Here is a 26,020-nt window from a genome sequence, read left to right as displayed (position 1 = left end):
GAAGATGATTCAGTCACAATTAGGCAAAGGAGTGGGAAGTGAGCAAGAAGCTCTTAGAACTCAGTTTGCAGAAGTAGGCCAGAAATAGATGGTGCAGCAGGGAAAGATAAGGAAGAGGAAGAAAAGCTGGAGCTAGCATGTCAGCCCTTATGGCACTTTTGGAGACTGTTACATGAATATGTATACACACCAAGTACCACTGTATCCCAAAGTCTGTGCACTACTTTTGGGATAAAACACCAAGAGCAAATAGGAGAGGCAGAGCTCTCCCAACCCTTTCAGTCAAAAGGCTCATTGCAGACTTGCAATTCAGACATTGCAGACCTGTTTCAGACTTGCAAAATATTATCTATACATCCAGTCAATATAAACCTAAGGGCTTTAACAACTATACCATTAATCTGACAAGCAGAGTAATTCCTTTGCTGTCTAAAAGAATTTCATGCCCATGAACATAACAGCCAAGCAGGAAGTAAATAGGTGCTAGAAGCCCCTGGAGAGAAGGCAGAACCATCTTCATCATTGTACCTACTGCAACTTAAAACAAAATATTTTAAAACAATAAAATACGAACAGACAAGTGCCCTAGTGCACGGCTCCTTACTCAAGGATCAGTCTGTATTTTGTCTTACAAAATGGAAATACAGAATGTCCAATCAAAATCTCTCCTGTTTGCTTTTACTAACTTTTTCTTTTAGAAGAGTCTTCATAGTAACACCCGGGTTACACCCTCTTCAAATGTGCACACTTGGTCGTAAAAGGAAGCCCCGGATAATGTATGTGCAGTTACAAGCCATGTAACAAGTAAATGAAGCAGCAAAGTGAAACAGGTTATAGCATGAGACCTTTGAAGAAACATAATTTTTGAGGCAAAGGTACAGAGGGCTCACTTTGGACCCTGTAGAAAAGGGACTAGCAGTGATAACAGGCTAAAGAAGAGATGGAAAAGAGACTGATATTAGGTGAAGAGAAAACAGAAATAAAAGCAAAGGTCCATGAGGCAAATTTTAAAACGGAGAAGTTCTAAGGCAGACAGGGAATAATCTTTCAAATGAAGTGAATTTATTTAAGTGGGAGGTGGTATCTGTAGGCATACAATCATGCTATAAAGTGTGAGGAAGAACCAAAAGAAAGGGTTTAATTGCACATTCCTTTTGACTGATTTCCTTACCACAGTCCTACTTTGACTCGTTGTGATACAACTTTTTTATGCCACCACTACTTTTTACCTTTGCTTAAAGGGAACAGACCTATCAGGATCTTTCTTTGGAAAGAAAAAAAAATCTACTTCTTTTTCCTTCCTTCCCGCCAGCCCCCTCTGAACAGCAGTAATAGAAACAGAAATTCATGATACATCTCTGTCCTCTTATTGCAATATATATATATATATATAAAAGAAGGGGATTGCATTTCTTTTGACTGCCATAGCTATGAAATATTCCCCAACACAATGGTAAACTGGACTTGAAAGCAATTTGGGCCATAAATTTGAAGCAGCCAATGTTATTAAAAAATTAACAAACTAGGTTTTGTCAGCTTCCTCCTTTTAGTCCTTACTACATTTTTAACTATTTCGAGAGAGTACTTCAATTACTGCTTTCTAAAAAGCAGCGAAAATGGAAAGAGAAAACACTGAAGAATTTCTTTAATAAATGAGAAAGGGAGGAATGAATGAAAAGAATCATATATGGCTGAACATCACGGCCTGGTTTTCTATAATTCTGTGCCTACTCAAAAATGCTTGCAGCTGGCTGCTCTGCTTTAATGATTCCATGTCCCTCTGTTTTGCCACTTGGCTTCTCCTCAGCTCCTGCCTGATCATATTTCTAAATGTCACTCATGTCTATGCAGTCCAGTGCACAAAACAAAATTAATTTAACTGAATGGCACACTAATATTATTACTTTTGACAGCATGGAAAACTTATTAACTACAGTATATCACAAGGCTAGTCTTCTAGTGAGTAGTTTAAGTACAACATTGAAAGGAAATGTAATACATTTGAAAGGTTTTTTTCTTGGCTTATCAGACACTGTGAGAAGTCAAATCACAAAGCTTTTCTCTAATTATTAGAATATTATATATACACTGCAGTCACTCTACAAAAAGTCATTATCCTCCTGTGATAGGTTAATAGGAAACCACACTACAGTACCCTTGCTTGATTTGAAAATTCCTGTAGTAAGTACAAGCATCTTAACGCTCAGTTAATGTAGTGTCTACTACCAAGAATGTCTTAAGTTTCCAAAGGAGATTGAATAAAAAGCTTTAGACTATGAACTGGAATTACAGCACACATCCAAAAATATACAGGATCAGTGGACAGTAGAGAACTGCAATTAAGAATCAAAATAATAAGCAGTTTCTTACTTTTAAGATGTAAACTGCTTGTAGTACTGTACTAAAAACCTGGTATGAAGAGAGTCCTTGCTATAACAGCCACACATTATTGATTACCTCAAGACAGAACAAACAGATTTGAACAAACCAGTAAAAGTGGGAATGATTGGTATGATGGAATAATCATCTATGGCTGCTGCTAACGACTGCTGAAATTCATCAGATAGGGAAAGACTATCAGGCAAAACCAGTGCCTCCATTACTGAAGCCACACAGTATATTTCTATCTGTTTTGCAAAAAACCATAAAGAGAAATTCAGTGGAATTCATGGATTACCTTCACAGGCAGCCATCTTCTTCCCTTTCCTGAAACTCTTAACAAACTACTAAGACATAAAGACCTTGCCACTCATACCAGTTTCAGCTACATCATAAATAAATGTTGACTGATGTCCTCCTTTCTCTCCTCATTTGCTGCAGAGCAAGGAACCGCACACCAAGATGAAAAGGAACTGGATTTGCTAATGGGAAAACCACAGACAGCTGATCTAAGTTGAGAACTGACAGGTGAAGACTTAAAACAAGACAGTTCTCCACCTGTAATTTATCAAGGTGAATAAGCTTTCATGTAAAATTTCACACAAGCCAATGTCATCTTTTTTTTCCATTCACTGCTTCTGTGCTACAAGCACAGATAGGATTAGAAGTCCCTTTCGCTATCATTACTTTTCATTTGGAAGGTTTTTCTCACATTGTCCTCTTTTACTGATTTTTGTACTGGAGATTTTTCAAGAGCATCAGAACTGCCTAAACATGAGGTGGGGTAAAAGATATGCAGCTGGAAAAGAGGCAGGCTGAAAACCCTCAGAAAAGTTCTTGTTTTAGTGCTCCCTAGTTTGAGGGAAGTCACAAATATGTAAAATACTCTCTCAGAAAATTTCAGTATTTTTGTCTTTGGTTCTACTTGAAATGAAGAAACTAATGCATGTCTCCTACTACAAGGCCTTGCATTACATGTCTTAAGTTCAGCACGTTAAATATTTGTGCTCAGTTCAAGACTGAAGTCCTTCAAACTAGTCCTACATATTCAAATCTATTGATTTTCCCTTACCAGGCTTATATCCACTTCTAAACTAAGCATTCAAACATTTATTTTTATTAAATTACTGAAAGATATTAACGTTGTTGAATAAATATGGAGTGGCAAACTCCTCTTTTGTTACTCTACTTCTCCTGACTATTTCACTTTAAAAAAGTCTCTTAACACATTCTTTAGGAAGGCGAGGCAGCTCATCAAAAGTCATCATAGCAATCAGTACCACACACTCGATTTTATTAATCTCTTCAGTAAAAAGAAAGAGTTCATTGCAGTTATCTAAAAATCTAGGAAAGAAGACTGCACTTATCATAAGAACTCTGGCTCAATGATGTTCATTTTTAATAAATCTTAGACCACAAGGGAAATAAGGCTGAAACAGTGCTAATGTTATGCCCATCTTACTCAAAAAAGGCCAAATAGGATGAAGGTGTTATCTATCAGTCATTTGTCTTCTATCAAACCCAGATGAAACAAAAGAAGAATTCATAAAAGTTTGTATTAATGTTGATTTAAAGGATATAAAATATAATGAATGTGAAGTCACATTGCTTATGGAAAAAAACGTCTTTTCAACTAAAACCAGATTCCCTCTTTGGTAAGATTGGAAATTTGCTTGATGAAAGAAGCACACAAATTTTTTTCTTTTTTCTGTTCAAGGTCTACTGCTGTTTTTATAGATGGGGAAGACATTTTACTGACAAAGGAGGCAGGTGATATAAAAACTATCATAACAATAAATAGTAATGCAATAGGTTGGTCAGAAAGGAAGTGCTTAATCAATTACCTGTAACCAGTCACAAAGAGGACATTTTCATACAGCCAAAAGCAAATTTTCTACATTCTAAGGCACAGAACTCAAGATGTTTTGTAAGTATCTTCTGAATCAGGAAGTATCTTACAAGTATCTTACAAGGCAGTACCTCCTGCTGAGGATTCAGGGTCATAAGCTACAGACCATGAACTGCTAGTTAGTGTAATGCTGTGCAAAACAATCAACAGTAGACATGATCAGAAGAGGTTGGTGACTTTGTCTGCCTGGAAAAGAAATAAAGTATACTGCACACAGTTCTTGTGTACACATTAATTTTCTTTTTAGATGCTGAAAACTACAAAGAAGGTAAAAAGTCACGACTCTTACCGGAAAAACGAAAACCTGATTTTGAAAAACATAAAAGATTCATTTCTGCAGCTTTCTGAAAAGAGGTTTGGATGTGAATTGATTACAGTGTGAAAGTACTGTAGAGAAGAGGAAGCATCATGTATTAAATGGCTTGAAACTACTGAAGAAGGGCATAACAAGAATCAGCAACAGAGTAGTATCCAGTAACATCCAAGTAACAAACAAAGTACCTATTTTTAACAGAGATAGAGTATTGCTGAAGCTATAAGGGATGTGTTATTTTCTTCATCTACTTAAAATCAGAAACTTTTCAAACTCTTTGGGTTTAAAGACCCTCTAAGAGTTTTCCAGTGGAGGTGCAAAGCTGCCTATAACAAACACTGGTCTACTCTCAGCAACCTCCTCTTTGTATCCTTTGCCAGTAAGGTCTCAAACAGATTTCTTTTTTTTTGGGAAGTCAGGATGCCATGAGGAAATCTGAGCTTTTGGAGCTTGCATTATCCCATGCAGCCAGGACAAAACGCCAAGGGCTGAGAATCAGCCCGTTTCTAGCTCCTTGCTCCAAAACCAAGCAAGGTCTAACTTTCAAGCTTGTAAGGGGGTTCCCTTGTGCCACTCTCCTCCCAGCTTGGTACTGGGAGAACACTACTAGCTCCAGGATGCTGCCTGTTTCCTAGACTGAGTTTGATTACAGGAGGTTCTTTGAAATGTTCCTTGAAGATCTAGAAGCCCTCCAGATTTAGGGAAAACAACACCACCTAATTTAGAGAAATGCCCAAATGAATTGATAGCAAATAGCACTATTTCTAAACAAAACAAAGTTTTTTTGAAATGGGAGACTTTTTTAGAAAGAAAATTTTGCTGTTAGCTAACACAAATGACCCACATGTCATAGAAAACTTGTCTGCTCTGAAACACCACCGAAAATTAATGTTTGTCCTGATAATTAATGTGAAAATCTGAGTCAGTAAAACCACTTTCAGCATAATACACTTCTAAATCTGGGCCGGGCATTAGCTGACAGGGGATGTTAGCTGCAGACACTCCCACAGGGCACTCCCATAAAAATGAGCTGCTGCCAGTTTTGAAGCCCAGGCTCCACTCATCAACAAGAAATCCTCCTGTTAATTTTCACAGTTACTGAAGGAGATACAAAAAACCAGAGATAAAATAACTGGATTCCAGACAAACAGAAATAATTTAAGTAGCACCTAATATTAAGGATGAAATGGGAAGCTCAGGCACTGTCTGCCCATTGCCAGCCATGGCACTGAGAAGCTGCAGTGCCATGTTCTATACCAGTGGCATCAAAAGCAAGTTATAAACCCCACATAATGGTAATTGTACAGGGAATGCCTTGAGTCAGAATTTTATGACAAGCTCTTTGGCTAAGAAGAAGAGATTTGAACCCAAGATCAACCACAAGTGGAGAAAGGCACAGAGAAGGGTTCCCAAATTTAGTTGCCTTTATCAGTGTTAGTGGAAGTTGCAGTACCTCCTAATTCCTTTCTGTTGTAGGCGAATGCATGCAGCTGATCAAGCAGCAGTAATACCACTTTCAAGTCTCTCACTGTTAGTTAGGAAACTTCTGCCTCTGACACTATTTCTGTAATTGTGATTGCAGACATAATTGTAAAGAAAAACATCTTGACCTCCATGTCACTGGATTCAGTTTCAGGTACAACTTCTATTCTACCTTTAGGCCAGCAGGAAGCACATACAGAACACATCTGGGTCCAAAAAGAGACCGGAAAAGGCTTTCATCTGCTCACTGATGACTGTAGCTCAAAGGGAGTTGTGTTCTGCTCTAATGATACAGCAGTAGTAATTCTGTTGCAGTGATCATACTACAGCCCTCTACAGAAAAAAATCATACTCTGAAAAGTCTGCTAATGGAAGGGACAAAACAACTACAGTACCTCTCCATTCCCTTAGTGAGTAAGCCACCCAGGCAGTCCCTGAGTGTTTCCCTAGTTATGATGGTAACAATCACAAAGTAAGCTGCAGAAGGCCACAGAAAAGGAAGAGGAGAGAAGTACAGGTGCACTAAACTCGCCCTGCTGCATTACCTGTAACACACTAACAACACATCAGCCACTGTGAGGGATTTCTTCGGCCTTTGGTAGAAGGGTGACTTATATGATACAACTGAACAGGAAACTGTATGACTGAGTTATTGCAGTCTATCATACATTTAGCCTAGAAATAAGATCTGGTAATACTACCTAAATTCATGTACTCTACCTCTGGAAACATTAGCATAAACTAAATAAAAGTTTAACACCACTGAATTGAAAAGACAGTCTTATGTTCTGGATTCTAACTGTGATTAGGGTATTTGGTGCTAATTCCTGTCACAGGTACAATGCAAAGTGCTTCAGATTCCAGTTAAGCTCATTGTTGAACTAAAAGGAAACACAACAGGCTCTGAAAAGAGGTTAAATGGTTACTATGGTAATCTCTGACATGGTCTTAATCAGAGTTTAAAAGGTGACAGAGGAAAAAAAATAAAGTGTCTAATCCCTTTCTTTCTTGGACCACTATTCCTAAACCTTTGTCTCCCCTTTTCAAAAATTTATCTTTCTCTGATGCTTCTGGAAGCCAAAGTCTCCTAGTTCTACATGGAGTAGGCACAACAAAGCAAAGAGACTGGAGTGGCATGCAACTCCTCCTCAAGCTTCTAGTGAAAATGCTGTTGTCTTTGTGAGACCTGCTCTTCCCTTGTGACTGTAAAAATGCTGCTCTCTGTTCTGAAGGTCCTTCTGATGACACTGTATTTTGATACAGCTGTTTTACAGCTTCCCTTAGCTCCTGATCCTGACTTATAACAGCAATCAGATAACGATTTTTGTCACTGTTGGTTTGCAGAAGGAGGGAAGAAAGGGAAATAAGGTATTAGCCTGGACTACCACAAAGCTGCTGCCTAGAATCTCAGTGAGGCCATTTCTGCCTCTGGATTATGCATTCACTGATGCTGCTAGTGAGAAAAATAAGTAAGTACGTAAAAGTCCAGTTGGAGCACAATGCTGAACAATTCCACATATAGCACATTCTGTGGCCCTTTCACACTTGTCAGCTGATCCTACAGATCCATTTGCAATCTCTCCCAGAGTACAGAGCTTTATACTTAGGAGTACTCCACAATTATAATCTGTATTTCCTGGAATTCCTTCTGCAGTTTCCATCCAAAATACCTCTTAATACTTTAGCTTCAGATGAGTTTGATCCCTCTCAGTAACTTTCTCAAAACTCTACAAAAACACTATTCAGAACACTGCTTTCCAATTGCCATTTGGCTGTGTCTTTGAACTTTAAAAAATCCTATGCTTGAGCAATAAAACCCCACACAATATCATTAAGATGTGGAGGCTGGGAATTGCCCACTGTTCCCTCCTTTGGCCTTGTAATTTTCTACACAATTCTTAGCAACACACTTTGTCTGAAACAAATATTATTATTGCGTATTATGGGTCATTAGAGGCTTAGCACCAAGTGCAGGATCCACTATTTCAGCACAGTTTAAACTCAAGATGCCCTTCTGCACTTGGAAGGAAAATGGTAATAAGAACGTTTTTGACAAATAAGCAATATATGTTTTTCTGATCTCAGAATGAATACTGTCCAGGAACAGAAAGGCCCAGAAGAGCCTGAATTTATCACTGAGCTTCTCCTTCTTTTATACTGTCCTCTGTATTTGAATTTAATATCTGTAAAGACAGACAGTCTGAGATGAATCAAGACAAGTTCCCTTTTGATTTCAAGTAAGTCAATTACATTCTTTTTATTATAACACAAGAATGTCTCTCACCTCCTCAGGTGTCTCTTCCAGAGAGGGAGCTAAGAAATGAATACTTTGCAAAGGTATATAGTGGGATTGTCAGCACTTTGAGTATGAAAGGAGAGAAAAGAAATGCATAATTCTAATGAATTGAAACAGCACCCTAACAGCTCCAATTGAATCATATTGTTTTACCTTTAAAATTATTTTAGCATCTTCAATTTCAAGATGAAAACAACTAATTAACTGCTGAAGAATTTTAAAGCAGCTTTCTTATTCTCCAACTTGAGAGCCTGTTTTGCTACCTGTCTCAGTAAGAAATTCAGTTCCTTGGCAGGACAGATGCTGCACTTACGGTGCTAAACAGGCATTCATCATCCTCTGCTTACTGTATAAACTCTTCACAAAACCTGAAAATTAAAATGTCCTTAGATTCAACATTTTAAAATTTTAATGGGGTGTAAGAAGAAGTGAACTTAAGAAAATGTAAACACCATGAAGAAAACAAAGTGTTCCAATATAACATGCAGCTAAATAAAGGAGACCTTACATTTTAAAATTTGTCTGACACTCTGACAGCATCTCCATAGGGATAATGATACTTTCTTTTGCAAAGCACTGTGCTATCTGCAAAGCTGTAAAAGAACTAAGTGTTATTACCAGAGATGGGAAAGGCCTATTAGATCATCTGTCCATCTCTCATATAACTACAATAGAAAATAACAGTGATTTGCTGCTGTAATTTGACAGTGACTTTTGTAAAAATGTCCTTTCCTCTTAGAACTCTGCAAGTTTCAGCTCTAAAGAGTCAATAAGCTGGGTGGCTCACTAACTTTGTCAGTCTCCAACTTCTATGAAGTACACCAAGGTATTAAATAAACCCATTTCAGGCCCACTTTTCCACTTCCTTCCTTCACCTTTTATTTTTTGATAAGGAAGGAAAGAACAATCCTCATGAACAGCAGCCAAGCTTCACAGAACTGCTCTTTCACTCTCCAGCTGCAGAACGCTTGCCTCTCATCCCTTTCCAAGGCAGTACTGAAGCATCTCTCCCACTGGGGGTTGTGCATCATGTAGGAGTGACACTGGGGTTTTCCAGCAAACTTCCCACTCAGAAGCCTTGTATAAAACATACCCATCGTCACCCACAGTGGTATGAGCACGCATCCATCACGTAACCTAACCATGGTGGATGCCTGATCAGATAATGCGCAGAGTCTCATGTGATGGCAGTTGTGAAAGATCTGCAGAACTCTTGGTGGTGGATACTATCAGGTCAACAAAGATCCTTCTCCTTATCATGTAACATTCTGCTTCTCCACTGCTTTCAAGGGAAAGAATTGTTTCTGCTCTTCCTTATATTCCCTAAAATTTCTTGGCATGTTTGCTACAACAGGTTTTCAATTTAAGTGCCAATATAACAAAATGTCTGGAGGGAAATCAGCTGAAGTATTCAGAAGATGACTCTCAGTATGATTCACACTGCTGTGAGCAAAGAAGAGGTCTGTCTGGCCTTCTGTACTGGAGTGATAACAGATACTGGATGCAGTGTGTACTCAGATAAAGCTAATGGCAATGACATCTGGTAGGTGACAGAGAGGAGCAAACTCCTGTGATCTGCTTTTTAACACTCTGTGCCCAAACCATTATATGTCAGACTTGGTAAAAGTGAATAACCTTTCAATATCTACCACTCCTCCCTCCCACACTCTCAGTCAAATGAGACTGAAGGACTACTAGACACAAGGACAGCAGAGCTAAAAGAAGCCAAGGAAAAAGGATTCAAGGTACGCAGCTCATTAGTAGTGGCCTCCTCAAAGTTTAGCAGTCATTGCACATTCCCAAAGCCCTCTCACAGTCTTAACAAATGCTCACATAAAGGCTTGTACCTTCAAAGTACTTCCAACATAAATATATTAATAAGACCTTTCCCAGAAGAGAATGCAGTGTCAGAGAGATGCCATTCAAATGGCTAGGCTGTGAGAGGTAGAGCTTAACATTATTTCATTAAACCTTCATCGTCTGTCTTCAATTCCAAACCCGTTTAGAAAAAAGGACAGAATGTACAGTGGAGCTTTATGAGAAAAAAAGAAGAAGAACTGCTTGTAAAATTATTTTGCCCCCTATGATTGAAGTGTTAATTAAACTGTAATTCTGTGATATGCATCAACTGAATTTGACATAAACTAAAAATGAGATTTTTATATTCACTTGGATGTCATCTAGATAGTTCTCTTAAAGCGACTGGTAACAACTGCGACTGATTCATTTTGGTATACATCTTGTCTAGGGGTCATAATTAAAAAATTAAGGATATTTTGGCAACTTACAATTAATTTCAAACATATTTAGAATTATAATTAGCACTAGGTTGCTGAGAACTGACAAACTCGCCTAAGTGTTGTAAGGGCAAGAAAGGAAATAAAGCCTGTCATTCTTCAAATATTGCAAATCTCATGCAGATGTGCTTTTTAAGGACAAATTCATTACACAATTACAACGTGTAATGTCTACAAAAGATTTTTCGTTAGCAATAGAATTACACCTGTCATAAATTTCTGGATGAAATCCAGTCACTTAGATTTTAATTTGTTATTTTAGTAAGGTAGACCACCATATCATGTTCATGATCACTACCAAGAGACAAACATACGTCTGCTGCTAGACATCTGGTATAGGTAAATCATGTTAGCCTTCATATGCTGTATTTGCTAATTCTGAAACCAGGGTACTTCTTGATTGCAGCTATATCTGCCATGAATTCTGCAACATCTGCTGTGTCAGATGATAATCCCTTAATGCAGATAGGCTCTCTCCCATCCCTACTTATTATCACTTAAAATATACTAGAGTTTGCTTGGAATATTTGCTGTGGAGCAGGGACTGGAACATCAAAGACAGTAAGGTACTTGAATCAAATATGGAATATGAATGACATTTCATGTGAAACATAACTCCCAAACTGCTGACAGGTGCACCTCTCTTGTTTCTTGGTAGAGATTTCTCCTCCAAATTGGGCTAAGCAATTATTTGAATCTGCCTCAACATATATATTACAGAAGCAGAGATTCCATAAAGGAGCAGAAGTAAGTGAAGATTGTTTGGATTAAATACACTTGGCTAGGGAGTAAGTGGCTTTTGTAGGATCACTTTTTATTTGTACAGTGAGCTAATGAGCTGTTATAGACCAGCTACACATAGTATATAGAAAACTAAGATTAAAAAGTCTCCATATAACACAAGTTATTCTATTTCTCCATATTGACTGGATACCTTGCATACTTGAGCATCAAAATGCAAAAATAAAACAGGAGATCTCCTGTAGTATGAAAAAATATTTAAGAAGTTGGTGTAATCAGAGTTTTTCACTATGTTTTCATAGGATCATATTGCCTAGCTCCTTATAAATAAAATAGCCATACTTTGGTAGCAACTTCAAAAAGGTTCCATCAAAAAAGTATAAAAATAACACTGGTTTTCCTGCATATACACTACCTGAAATTTGAAGAAAGGTGACAGCAACCTAGATTTTGTCTCTACAGCAAACTATTCAAAGCTCCTGCAATACTCTTTTAATATCCAAATACTTTCAGAATTATTTATTTAAATTACCTCCCTCTGTTTTAATAAATGGTATTTTCCAAGTCAGAATGCATTTCGGGAAGTAGCTCACACACTCAATATCTGTCTCAAGCAATGTTTTTATCATGTTGTATTAGTAGGGTATGAACTTTATGAAAGCAACCAAGCGAATGAGTCAGGTCTTACTGTGGATGTTCCCTAGAACACTTAAGAAGCAACTTTCTGTGCAGTGAGGCAGATGAAACCCCACACTTACAGACAATGTGTTATCTGTAAGCTGCATATAGGGGTATCATTGTTTATGTTCTAAAAGCTTAAAGTTATACTACAAAGGCAAAGTGTCAATTCCTTTTTGCATAGTGTTTGTCTTATTTTATGTATTTTGAAACAGAAAAGCATGAAACACTTTGAAATCACACAGTACTTTTTTTACACAATAGTGTAATAAAAGACCAATTTGTTAATTAATAAATTTTGTAAGGATTAATACACTCCAATTTCACATTTCCAGCTTTCTGATATGCTGAGCACTTAAAAGAACAGGGTCCTTGAACTACAAACTTCCTTTTTCTCTTTTTTTCATTTTCATATTTAGCTCTAAGAGTGGAAGAATAATACCCCATATAGCAAGGGTACTGATGTCACCTGCAGAAAGAGAGCCCTGCAAATATTGCCACTATGAAACAATGCCATGCAGAACAGTCTCAATAATCAATAAGCAGTGAAAAAAGCCATCTGAAAATACAGTCTTTAAAAACAAACACTCAAAAATGCAAGACTGAAATCCATCGTTTTTGAAATTCTGAGAAGGCTGCATGGGTCTGCATCTGCTGCTGTTTTCGCCACTTTTAGTCTGAATCGATACTCAGGTTTTCATCACTTGTGAGAAGGAAAGATTTCATGCAGCGATTGTCCCTTTAATTACAGAAACTAAGGTTTGAATCCAAAGCAGTTTATTAGTCGAATTAGACAAAGAGAAACTCAGACTCATGATTCCTTCTCCTCCCACCAGAGAATTAAAGCATGTTATGCACTCTGAGTGGGCAAGTACTGTGTATCAATCAAAAGGAAAAAGAATGTAAAAATGAGTACAAAATGGTCTTATAATAAGCAAAAAGTTGGATGTATCAGTATGAACAATCTCACAGGATGCACAATCTGGTGATGAAATATTTCCAAGAAGTGTCTTGTGTACATGTAAGCACTATACCTAATAAATAATGAATCCAAGGGATGCTGACAATGAGAGGAAAATACAAAAAGTGATAAATATTTGAGTAAGATGCCATTCCAAGGTTTTTGTAAAATTCATAATTCTAATCAAAGAATATTATTGAATAGCAGTTCAATAGAACCATTATCATCATGCACAGTAAGATGTCTTGAGATGCAAACCCCGAGAATCACCAAGAAACCTAAATGCACACCACTTACAATGCAAATGAAAATTCTATGTACCCAAAATGCACCAATTCAAGAAAAAGTCACACTCATGAAAACATTTTTAGTATGTTGTATAAAGTATCAAAAAGATTGATTGAATTAGCAGAGGAGAATGTCACATTCTATGAGTATTGGAAAAGATGGTTATCAAAAATTTATCAGGCAAAGTAAGTCTGAGAAATGCTGATAACAGACGAGAGCTGTCTCGGCAAAAAAAAATGTTGCTTGTTTGTCTGTTTCTCTAGGTGAGGATAAAAGCGTTCTGGGAGGAAAAAAAGTCTGATTTTTCTTACCTCTTCTTTTTCCGCACTTTGCAAGTCCCTCCACTCCTCAGTGACATGACCGAAGTCCACTGTGTTCATTGCAACTTTATATTCCCCAATGATATCATGTTTGGAGAAACGATCAAAGTCATAAACTGCCATCACTAAAGTTTTTCCACCCAGCTCAGAGTACGGCACCTGCAATGACAAGAAAATTATAAACTCCGCATCTGAGACAATAAAGATTGGCCCACTACAATGCAAATCTATTTCTTTGGGTTATCAGCTGTCATCTCAGGTAAATTGAACTGCAGAGAAAATTATGAGGTGTATTTGTTTCAGAGTCACCAGATGCAGTATTTCTTGAGACACGGCTCTGGCACTCGATTGAACAATGTGGCAGCTCACTCATCACTCCTGGGTTTTTCTCATTCTATTTCAAATCATTTTGTGGGCGATGAAACTGAAACAAGAAGCCTAATTACTTGCACTGAAGACACATGAACTTTTCACACACAATGGTGTCTTTTCCTCAATAAATCACCTGTCATCACTCAGAGATGGCTAGCTCCCAGATTGATGAAAAACCAGAACTGGCTTACTATATATGACACAAAGTAATTAGACACTGGATAGTTCTCTTACAGTACCAATACCTATTACTTACCAAGGCATATTTTTCAGTACTACACCTTTCACATGTTGGACACTAAGGTGCTTTCTAAGTCACAGTGCATAACTAGAAACTGTAGTGGCAGAAGGCCAAGTTCTGACTAATTCTCCAGCTGTTCTCATGTGGTTCAGACAGATGCTGTGGGTTAGGATGTTTATGAGTCACGTTTTTAATATTCAGATGGAGACATGCAGCTCAGGTAAGCTACACCTGAGTGGCTGTCTGAAATGGTCTGATATAGGAATTGTTTGGATTCATGTGAAAACTTGGTCAATCTGAATATATTCTGCAAGTAGAAATGGTTTCCATGGAATTTAGTAAATATTTCTTTATTAACTATCTATATAAAAAGAGAAGTGAAAGCATTACCATTGGCCTTGTTAACCTCTATGTTCTGGTCTGTGTAAACCCTACGACTCTTGTTACTGTTTCGCTTCCACTTTCTTATTAAAATACTTACTAATAAGTAGTAATTTTCCCTTTACAGAACGTCTTATATAACACTTAAAATAGGCTTATCAAGTTGAGAGCCAGATCTAGCTTCCATTATTGAGAAGAATAGTGTCAGCGGTACATGGTTGTGTATTTTAGTGAATACTACAGAAAAATCTATTTTCATTCTGTACATTATCTAAAATAAAATTTCTAAAAAGCTAGAAAGGGCAAATGTACGTGAAAGGAAAAACTCTAAATAATGTTAGTTTTATTTTTACACAGCCTCAAAAACAGAAGCAGAGAAATTTTCTAAAATTTATTTCTCTGTGAGTTTACAATACCACTTAATGGATACTGGTCATTTGGAATGCATACAAAGACTACATTCATCATTATTTACTTTTTTGTACTTGACCTCAGTAAAGCTTATTTTAGCTACCTTCCTTTCTAAATGTTTCCTTCATTTATTACTTCTAAAGTATGCTCAGTCTCCAGCTTTGTTCTGGACTATCCAGGATGGCCTCAGCTCTTGTGAAGGGCTGCTCCCTCTTCCTGCTTTCTGCTCAGACATAATCAGTCTCTTGACCTAACGCAAGTGAGACCTTGGTAGAAGGACACGTATAAAAGAGTGTTTTTCTGGCACAGAGATGTCATTCCTCTAGACAGGAACCCTGTTCCCTCTGCCAGGCTGGTGTAGTCCAGCTAGGATTTCTTGGTTTCCTTTTGGCAGTGCAGTGTGGGTATATAACTCAGACAGCTGCAGTCTGACTAATACTTGCACCCTGGGACAACACCAGGGATGTCTGGGAAAAAGAAATAAAAAAGGGAAAGAATAAGGTTCAGGGCTCAAGACGCAATACAGCAGAAACACAAGTCAACTCATTCCCATTAGCTGTACTTGGGGAGGAAGGCAGACAGCTCACAGCTGTGCCCTTTGAGAAGGCAACAGCACAGGCCTGGACTGCCTGGTGGGCAGCACTGCCAGAGAGATGGGAAGTATGCCAACAGAAGCTGTGCACCACCTGAAGTGGGTCACAGGAGTAAAGCTCTGCACAAGTAAATGAGATACTGTCAATAGATCCCACAAAGTTGTTATTACAGTTGCAGTTCCAGTTAAATGGTCACCGTAGTCCTCAGAACAATGACAGTACTAGGCATGCTCTGCTGGTTTTCTCTCAAGTACAGACCACAGGCCACGGGGGATGATCACTACCATATTGAGATGCACCTAAACACTCTGTCAGGTCTGGCATGGAAAACAAACTATTTCCTGAAGCATAAAATTTAAATATTAAAGATGCGACTTAAAAGTGGACATTATAGTCCAGAAGTGGCTGATCTGATTTATAACTTGTGTCTTCATCTTAGATGACAGCATTATTGGTTCTTTCTTTGTTTTTGTGAGCTGCACAGGAATATGTAATTTAGAACCCTGTTTTCTTTTAAATACTCTCTTAGGAAAGCTCCAGAAAGAAATAACTCCCCACAAAAGATTACTTTTATGAACATCTTCAAGGAAAAAATAAGCTTATATATGCAGTAGTAGTTCTGGCCTACAGGGATATCTTTCTCATTGAATGATTTCATAGCCTGAATCTTTCAGTGTTCCTGTTTCCAGTCTGTAGCTGTCATTATAAGATTGGGCACAGAAGAGAAAGGCCTAAAGTAACAGCAGAGGAATGTATATCAGAAGAAGCCCTGTGAAACATGCTGTACAGTGTTCCTTTACTCTATTTAACTGGGGTTTGAATACAGCCACAGTTTTAGAAAAACACTGTTAATGGATACTATTGGAACGATGTAAATACTGCAATGTAAGGCTTACCTACATTTATTTAATTCATATTTTATTAAACCCAAGACAGGATTTCTTTTCATACATAAAGCAGCATGGCAAAGAACCGCTATGACAAAGTCTAGCAAGATTAATCTGCCAGATTGTCCTTCACCCATTTACTTCCCTTGAGTTTTAATTTATATTTGAGGAAATGTTATCCTGAATTTTGTAAATCAGACTACAAAGGTATTTAAAGAAAACGATGGTCTAATGAAATTTACATGACATTTGTCAAAGTGTCACTGTTTTCTGAATTTCTTGTATGTTTTATCCAGCCATAAGATATGGATCAGATTGTCATCTGTCAGGATAACCAAAGTGCCTAAAATCAAACTGTGCCTTTTAAAACTATCTAACCCTATATTACAGCACGATTGAGTATCACGGCTTTCTACAACACGAGAAATCATTTTGCTGTAGGTATCAATTAACTAAGACATCTGAGTTCATAGCCAAGGATGAGATACGTAGTGGTTAAATTAAAAAGTATCAATATTGATCAAAAAACTACCTTGAATGTAAATTGCTCATTGAAAACAGGGTTAAGGGTCTTTCTGTGGACTTTCGTCTCATATTTCTTCTTCTTATCAGGCAGCAGGAAGACTTTCACATAGGGATCAGATGTACCACCCATATCTAATGCAGGCAGCTCAGCTGCTTGAATAATCCCAACCAGAAGCTGAAAGGAGAGAAAAACAGCAGAATGAAATTTCAAATAGATATTTATAAAAATACTGTAACAGAGGAATGAATATGCAGACTCTATTTCTGGTCTAGGAGAAACTATACCTCCCCCACTTCCCCCGCCTTAAGGAAGGCAAATGAAGCAACACTACTGACTTTAGAAAACCAATTATGGCAGATGCAGACTGTACAAAGGCTGTTTTAAAGCAGAAAAGAGGTTTTCAAAGGGCAGCTGATTACAGCTAAATCCAGACTTCATCCTTTTAAAGACTGCAATCAAATAACTTTCAATTGCTCTCTCTTCTTGTGCATTATTTTTCTATGCTGAGCATCATGAATAGAAATCACATTATTAAACAATCAAGAATGTCTAATTTTGACTACAAAATTTGTATTCTAAACCCCCAACACATAACCTTCCCCCAACCAAACACAAAAGGTGATAAAATCAAATGCAAATAATCAGGCAGAGCTTTATTGAAAACAAATGAATCTTGCAGTCTTCCTTATATTCATGTTCTCTTGCTATGTATATGAATGGGCCCAGGCAGTAAACTAAGGACAGCATTTTAAAAAAAATACCCCATGAAAATGAACCTTTGGTAACTAAATCCTAGTAACAATTTGTAATCTCATTGAAAAACAGAAAAATTAGATTTTTAAATCTCTTACGCACTTTAAAAATAAGACTGAAGAACAGATGAAACTTGTAAATGTCTTGGCTGTTTTTTATGTGTTATAAATGAAGGCTTATGATGTGTTATGTCATGTTACGTCATGTAATGTCATGTAATCTAGACACCCCAGACTTATTAGGCCTCATCAGCATAATGAAGCCGACAAAAAGGAAATACTTTTCATCTTGTTTCCTAGATACAAAACTAAAGTAAACATTGAAGTGATTCTTCAAGGTCATTCTGAAGATAGTAAGAACTGAGAATGAAATCTGAGAATATTTTCTTCTAAATCAGTCCTTCAATCACAAAATATTTGTTTCTCTTATGGATGAATTGTTTAAAATTGGAAACAGAAACTCTAATAATTGGAATATAGAACAATACAGTCAATCTGTAAAAGAAACTTCTGGCTTCTGAGAGATTCCTCTAAGTTGGACTTACTTTTACCAGTTTTAAATTCACAGTATGGCCTGCATGCTTTCCCACTGATAGGACTCTCAAGTTCTGTGAAACATTTTCCTTTTTCTGTATGAAGCACTTCTCCTTTTGTGTCTCATTTTTATTCTAGATACATAACAGCTAATAAACACATGAATAGGCTCAGGATGTGCATCAAGTTTTTCACATCAAAGAGTGAAGTCTGTGATTTTTAGTTAACAGTGTGGAAAAGCAATTCAATTTCCCTTTACAATTTCTCTCTAAAACTGAGGCACAGTGCTCTGGAGAGTTCATTGGCCATCTTGTAATCTTAACCTTATGCAGTATATTAGCCAAATTTTGGCACTGTAGTTTCATGCCACTGCACTATACTAACCTAACTGAATCCCCTCTCCTACTCTTTTAGATCATCTATCCTCTGACAAATTTTAAGCACGAAAACACAGTCTAGAGCAGCAAAATAAAACAGAAATCCACAACTCAAATAATTTATTATCTTAATTAAATACAACACAAACTTACAGATTTGTGGCTCTTCCATCCAATTTTCCTTTGTAAAATATGTGTCATAAAATCAACATTCCCTTTAATAAAATTCACACAGAAAATTTGTTTTCATAGTCTAAGAAAACTGAAATCCATTTGTCAGAACACATTTGCAGCTTTTCCTTTCTCCCTCTTTAAATCTTCTGCTTCTGAAGGGTCTACACTTCATAGTGATTTCATACTGATTTCAAGGGGGATCAGTGTGACTCATCACAAGGCCAGGAAATTTGCTCTGGGAGTTGAGGAAAAGCTCCTTTAACCACAGTTTCTTGAAAGGCTTCAGAACTCATTTTAGCTCTCGCATTGTAGAACAAGCACTGGTATACAGAAGACTGTTGAAAATACAGGCAAATAGTATTTATTATGCCAGGTCATAGCTGTGTATAAATACCTTCCTGCTAACAGAGAAATTTTTCCTAATTTCTCTTATTTTCTTTGTCTTGCAACAAGAGTACCACATTCCATGAACAGCATCAAATAAAGAATAGGAATGTGGAATTAATCACAAGTTCATGTGGAAGGCAGTTCAGGTGATGAATAGGAATTAACTGGGATTTACCTTCAGTAGTAATTTCTTTCCCTAAACAGGAAGGAATGATGTGATTTTGCCTGAAATTGTCAAAAAATTAAATGCAGGATACGTGTTCTCAAGTTTACTGAAAGATACACGTAGAAGTAAAGAAATCCGATGTGTTGGTATACTTCGGGCCAAAACTAGCGCAGTGAATTTTAATGCGAGGCTGTGAATTGGTTTTATAGACAAAACTGATTCCTGGCAAAGAGGCCAGGGAGGGGAATTAAATATGAGCTAGTTCAGCATGTGACCTGTTAAGCATAAGACCTGTTAAGTTGGTCAATTCTAGGTCTACACCACATTATAGTGTCTATTAATTCTGAAAAGTTGGTAAGTATGGCAAAGTTTAGTCTTACCAGCTTCAGAGTAGAGTACTGAAGGAGTACCAGTCCTTAAATTCTTGTCCAACTTTCCTGGTTTTTTGGAGTACAGACCTTTTTATCTGAACTATTATTCCAGACTAGAATTTTATGAAGTGTACTTTCACGGAGAGCAACAGAACCCGATGCAGCTAGTTATTACAGCGAAGTGCACCCACTTGATGAAGTGAGGAAAAGTCACTCCTGGCAATCTTACCAACCTTCTAAAAGACCTAGTGAATCCACTTACCTTTATGTCCCTCTGTTTTTCCTCCCATTTGTGTTTGCTTACATTTTAAATACTTGAAGGCTGAAGCTACATTTTAGTATCTGCATGCAAACTCCATAATATTAGGTGGGTTGACATTGGTTGGTGACAGTTTAAGTTATTAATAACCATTAGATAAAACTGCATCTTCAGTTTTTGATTAAAGGTGTAATATAAAGTCCAAGTGCATTCAATACCAATTTAGTAGTACCTCTGTAATGAATTTTCTGTCTTGTTTTCTCCCTTTACTCCATGCAAGTAGTTAGGATTTAAGAAATATCTACTTTAACTAAATGTATTACTTCATTCTCCACATGCACACACAGAAACGAAATGTTACAGGTTGATTGTTTCAAACCTGATTGTTCTGGAAGTCATAATCCAAAGAATACTGGATTTTCCCTAGCTTCTCAACTTCTTTGGCTTCTTCTTTCTCTTCCCCATCAGTCAGCCCAGTCTCAGCATCATCATCCTTAAGAGCCTAGAAAGAAGGAATGTAATATTCATAAATGAGGCAAACCGTTAAGTAGCAGTTTAAAACAGACATGATCCTCAAATCTATTTTAGAGCCATTAAAAGCAAGCATAACAGCAGAAATTCAAATATGCAGTTTTCATATATATCTCTACTTTCTGAGTTACTCAGTAAGATGTCATAAATCAGCAAGCAAGCAATGGAAGTGGGAAGAAAGCTCCTTGGACTATAACAAGCAAGGATTGTTATAAAACCTGAAAGTAGAAACAGAGTATCATCTTGATGTAAAATATAGTTCTTCTGGACTCAGACTGGCTCTCAAAGAGGCACAAGGAGGCAAACATGCTATTAAATAAGCAAAGTCACGCATTCATTCAACTTAAGAATCTTGGCAATGTCAAACCTGGTTGTACATGCTGTGCATTGTCTGCATTTGGCAACACGTTTCTGTAGGACTACCGTGATAAAGAGCATGTGCTGTGGATGAGCTCTTTCTACAATCATATGCCAAACATTTTTCATGTTTTTTAGAATGAATATGGAAGCAAAGTTTCCACCATGCCATTAGCAAATGCATGTTCCTCCTTTTCCCTCCCTCCCGAGACCAATTTCCTTTTTATTCATTCTCGCAACAAAGCTTGGCTGAACCAAATTGATTGCAAGTTGATTTTAGTTTGCTTAGAAAGAAACACAAAGAAATATAGAACTGCTTGCAGCTTTGTCTATTGCATAAAACCTGTTTTTTAAAGGACACAGCAGTTATCTTAGATTTTATACATAATTAAAATACTAAATGATTTTTTTTTTTTTTGCTGTACCAGAAAGCAGAAGTATTTTCACTGTGGGAAAGGTAATTCATAAAATTATTAAACCATATGAACCATAATTAACTATGACTATGTAGATCTTATTCCAGCAGATTCTTACCTGGGTAAGAAGTGAAAAATAGACAAAAGTTATGAGAAAAACAGTGAAAAATTGTGGAAAATGTGAAAGTAAAGTGGAGAGTGTGAAAACAAAGAATCAATACTGAGCATTCATCCAGATTTGTTATTTGCATCATACAGTAAACAGCACACTTGTCTGCAAGAGCCCCATCCGGATGAAGGTTCTTTCTATATGGAGCTTCTGCTTGCAAAGACAAAGTGCCAGAATAAGATTTATTCTTTTTTGCAATGTGAATTTTTTTCAATTGTGATTTTTTGGGCTGTAGGAAACCTACAGCATTTCTTAACAATCGGTTGTGGCTGGAGCTTTCTTTCTGAAGAAGTAGCAAGGCTGGAAAGTAGCTATATACACAGCTGGTAGTGGCTGGGGAAAGAAGAAACATGAAAGCATTAACATTCTCACTCAGCCTTGAACACAGTGAGGGCCACACGACAGTTGTGTGGGTTTGGAAAGAAGGAAGCTTCATCTCTGAAGTAGAAAATGTTCTTCTCCAGAAGCCAGATCTAAACTCGAAAGGTCATACTCCAAACTGTATGATATTAAGCAATTATTTCTCTACTTTTTGAAATAAGCTAGAAATTCTGCTGACATAGCTCACCTAAAACCAATCCAACAACTTTGATTTATGCGAGCTGAGGAGCTGGGTCTCATGTAAATATCTGAATGTTATTGAATGATGGACTCTCTACTAGAAACATAAATTACAGTGTACCTGGATGAGACTGGTAGGAAAGGTCGGTACTGGACCCATGAGACTGGAAGAGTAGTACTTTTTGAACTAAATCATTTCTATTCAGAAGGGCTGAACTGCTTGAAATGAAACTTGATTTGAGACATTTTATCACTGAGCTCTTAGTAAGTTCCCTGACTGTAGCACAACATTTTTGTTAGTACAACGAGAAGTGTGTGACGCTTTAAAACTGATAGGCTCTCTGGCAGAAAATACATGGGATTTTAAGGATACGGAGTGATGTGATTATGCCAAACACTCTTGTTTTTAGTAATAAAAATAAGCTTAAGGTTTTGTGATCATAAAAAAAGAAGATATGTTTCAATCCATCTGAAGCATCTGAAGGTTTATCGAAGCCTGGAGACAACAGGAAACAGTAAGTCAAAGTGGGATGTTAACTCCAAGATCCACTGCTCTGAATCATCCCAGTATGGTCCTAAAAGAGGACTCCATAATAAAAGAATAATGTACAGCTTCAGTATATTATTGTTTGTGGGACAAGTACTGGACTTGCTGCTTTTCCATCTACTTTTGACCTGGATTTTCCTTGAGAGGAAATATCCTATGGCCACTCCCCAGGGATAAAATGCAAGAGAGAGAATGCAATTATATGCTAATTTCCAAGTAAGAAGAATTTGTAAACAATCCACCAAGGCAATAGTTATATATCCATACTTTCTCTGGGAAAACTACATACTCTCCTGCAAAGCTGATCAGTCCAGATGACAGAACTGTGGGTAACTCAATGTGAAAAAAGTTCTTACTGTGACTACAGAAAATATAACGGAAAGCTAACATCCCTCTTGCAAGGGATTTTTGAAGTGCAGGCAGAAAACACTGTGTGGTTAAGAAACTTGTTTCCACAGGTCATGAGACATCTTCTGGAAGGTGAAAGCTATTTCCATGAGGGATGGAAAACATTGTACATTACTGACATCAACTAAGGAGCTACATGATTCTTCTTGACCTTGCCTCAGAAACATTGAACCACTAAGAAAAAACACTAAAAAAGAAATAGTGTTTGGATATGGACAAGTTTGTGGCATTGGGGAGAGGGAAAAAAATGACAAATTATTATCTCTACAGCAGTCTGTAAATAATAGTTTTTACTGTTAAGAGAGGAATTTGCTTTCAAACTAGAGGCTAATGCTTCAGGAAGAAGCTGAGTCAAAAGAAGCACCCAAGTTTCTCATGTTTGATTTAGCTGCTGAGTTCCAAAGAGGAAGAGGAATTGGATTGCTTCAAAGTACTTGAAATACCCCACAGGGATTTTAATTTTGCATTGAGATTCTCTGAAAGATCAATATGTAATGGAATACTACTACAACCTTCAATTTATAGCATACTGTATCACACTGTATTGAATCTTACTGTTGCATTGCTACAATCAATTCAAAAAAGCAGCTATATTTTATTTGTTTTAGAAACAATAAAATATTTTTAATCATAAGAGAGCTTTTTCCTCAAGCCTCATAACTGATAAACCATAACAAAAAAGACTGGATTTAGATACAGAGGAATGTAAGCCTTGCCTTTTCTAACATTTTCTTTAACTCCATGACATTTCAAATGTTTTTTCTGTGAAACAAGCAACACAGAAATGATGATTGTGCTGGAGACTGGATTTCTCTCTTCTAATTTGAGATGACCGTGAATTTTACTCAAGCAGTTTCCTCATTTCTGCATAACATATGCAGAAACACACAACAGTGAAACATCCATGTCCTCTCAAATGTGTTTAAGTATGTGAAATATGTAGACTTATATGTAAGGAGGTGTAGGAATGTACCAAGAAAGTGTTAATCCTGTACAAACATTACAAGGTGATGCATCTGTGTCTACTGAAATTAGAACCAGTATTCTGCAGTGCTTCTTACAACAAAAAGGGCTAAATTACAGCAATCTGGGATCCACTGTTCAATCTGCTGGTTGCATCTTCACTTCTATAACATTATCACAAGCTGTTTTGCAGCCTCCTCTTTTCTTTTTAGTTGTTAAAGAAAATGCTTAATTTTCAATTCTTTTGAAACTCCACACCTTGGAGTGGGTTTTTACACTTCCTGGGTTTTTTCCTCCCTCTCATTCCCCTAGCTGACAAAAGCCTCTCTCTGGTGACACTGAGTCCTGACACTGCAAACATCCCTTGCTTTCAGCTCAGTTCCACCAAAACCCTTGCACCTTGTCACCAGGTTTACCCCACTACTATAACCACAAACCACAAAAGAGATTCTGGGGCTTAAAACAACTTTACTGAAATCCCTCCCCAAACTGTGTGTAGAAAATGAGAGGGTCTGCAAGGGCAGTTGCCTCCAGATTCCACATGTGCAGAAGCTTCAGGAAAGAAAAGTGGCAGGAGACTCATACAACAAAGCTGCTGGGGGAGCAAGTGTACTTGCTTGCCTCCTTTACAGGGAGGCAGAGGCCACAATCATGTCTGAGTCACGTCTTGTGAATGACTAGTTTATGTCACAAAACATTTAAAATGCAAAGTGTCTTTCACTGTTGTATGCAAAGAAATGCTTTCATTAACAGAGTTTTTAGGGTTCCTTCTGTTCATGGGGTGTCCTACAGCCTCATTTTTAAGGAAACAAGCTACCAGTAAGCAAGAAGGCGAGATATTGGGAAGCAAAACAAAACACTGACTGCAGCCTGTAAGTTTGTTTGCTGCATGGTGCATGCTGCTGTCCTGATTTCCATCTCCACCTGCCTCTCCATCATTCCTTTTGGAATTGTGAAGAAATATTATTTTAATGTTTGAATGATGCCCAGTCCTCAGGCTTGTGCAATGCCTGGTGAGCTGAAAGAAGAAAACAACAAGATTTTGTAGCAAGAATGTTCTGTGCCATGTCCAACAATGAATTTATTGGAAAGGCAATTTTTCCTCCACAACTAGAAATGACTGCTTTTCCACTAATGGTTGTGTACCTCTTATCAATTTCTTTCACATTTGAGAACACCATAATTCTGATCTGGCCAATTTTTATCCCAAGGGAAAACAAAAGCCTTTAAAAATTCCTGTCTGGTTCTCTATCACAAAGCAGACAAGCCTACAATTGTTACATGTTCTCTATCAGAGTCCCACAGAAGGAAAGGCAACATTTCATTCATTCAGCATCTGCTTTCTCTCCATGAGTTAATTTAAGGAGCATGTTGTGCCTGGGTTTCCAGTGGCTGCGCCAGGCTTTGGTCATTGTGAAATCTACTTTGCCATTACTACTGTAAGAATGCTGGCCTCACACACCAGCAGTGGGCCACCGTGATGCACACAATAAGAAAAAACCTGCTGGGTTCAGCATGTGATGCCTTGACATTACTTCCTTGCTTGTTATCCAGCTTTTAAATGGTCTTGGTTGGGTTATTCAAAAGGTTTTCTTTCCTTAGGAGCTCTATGACATGAGGTCATCGTGTTCAGCTTAAGAGCTTGCTGAATTGTTTGGGTACTAAAATACCAACTTAATCTGGTGCCGTAGAAGAATACAGAAAATGCTGCAGGTGTTCAGAGTAAAATATGAACACATTAATTTAAGTTGGAGTTATTAAGCTCACAAATCAACCTGTTTTCGATGTTTTATAAACACCTGTAGCCAGTGTTTATAGGCTGAAAAAAGATGAAGCTGATCTCAACCTGGGAGCCTATTTTGGAAGCTCACCCTGTGGGTCAGGGCTCTGCATTGAATGCAGGGCCCATGTGTGTGAACTAAAAGTAGCAGGCACTCCTGCAAGTGCGCTGCCGTGCTCTGCCCCCACCTGCC

The 26,020-nt window shown here is 37.5% G+C and overlaps 1 protein-coding gene across 5 annotated transcripts in view; it reads right to left on the bottom strand.

The window, feature by feature from the left end:
- The window catches only part of SYT1 (synaptotagmin 1), a 264,394-nt gene that overhangs the window by 56,135 nt on the left and 182,239 nt on the right, over nucleotides 1-26,020 (bottom strand). For 4 of the 5 annotated variants that reach the window (XM_017733283.1, XM_017733284.1, XM_017733287.1 and 1 more), the window contains 3 exons: nucleotides 20,475-20,597; nucleotides 17,082-17,249; nucleotides 13,656-13,823 (listed from right to left, as the gene is read on the bottom strand). In XM_017733283.1, the coding sequence (XP_017588772.1) occupies nucleotides 13,656-13,823; nucleotides 17,082-17,249; nucleotides 20,475-20,597 (459 nt within the window). The remainder of the gene's footprint in view (nucleotides 1-13,655; nucleotides 13,824-17,081; nucleotides 17,250-20,474; nucleotides 20,598-26,020) is intronic. The other variant, XM_008632832.2, reaches the window with a different exon arrangement.

Source organism: Corvus brachyrhynchos, unplaced genomic scaffold, assembly GCF_000691975.1.
Source record: "Corvus brachyrhynchos isolate BGI_N302 unplaced genomic scaffold, ASM69197v1 scaffold32, whole genome shotgun sequence".
NCBI classification, from domain to species: Eukaryota; Metazoa; Chordata; class Aves; order Passeriformes; family Corvidae; genus Corvus; species Corvus brachyrhynchos.
Note: the sequence above shows the minus strand (reverse complement) of the source record. Positions and strands in the feature narration are given on the sequence as shown.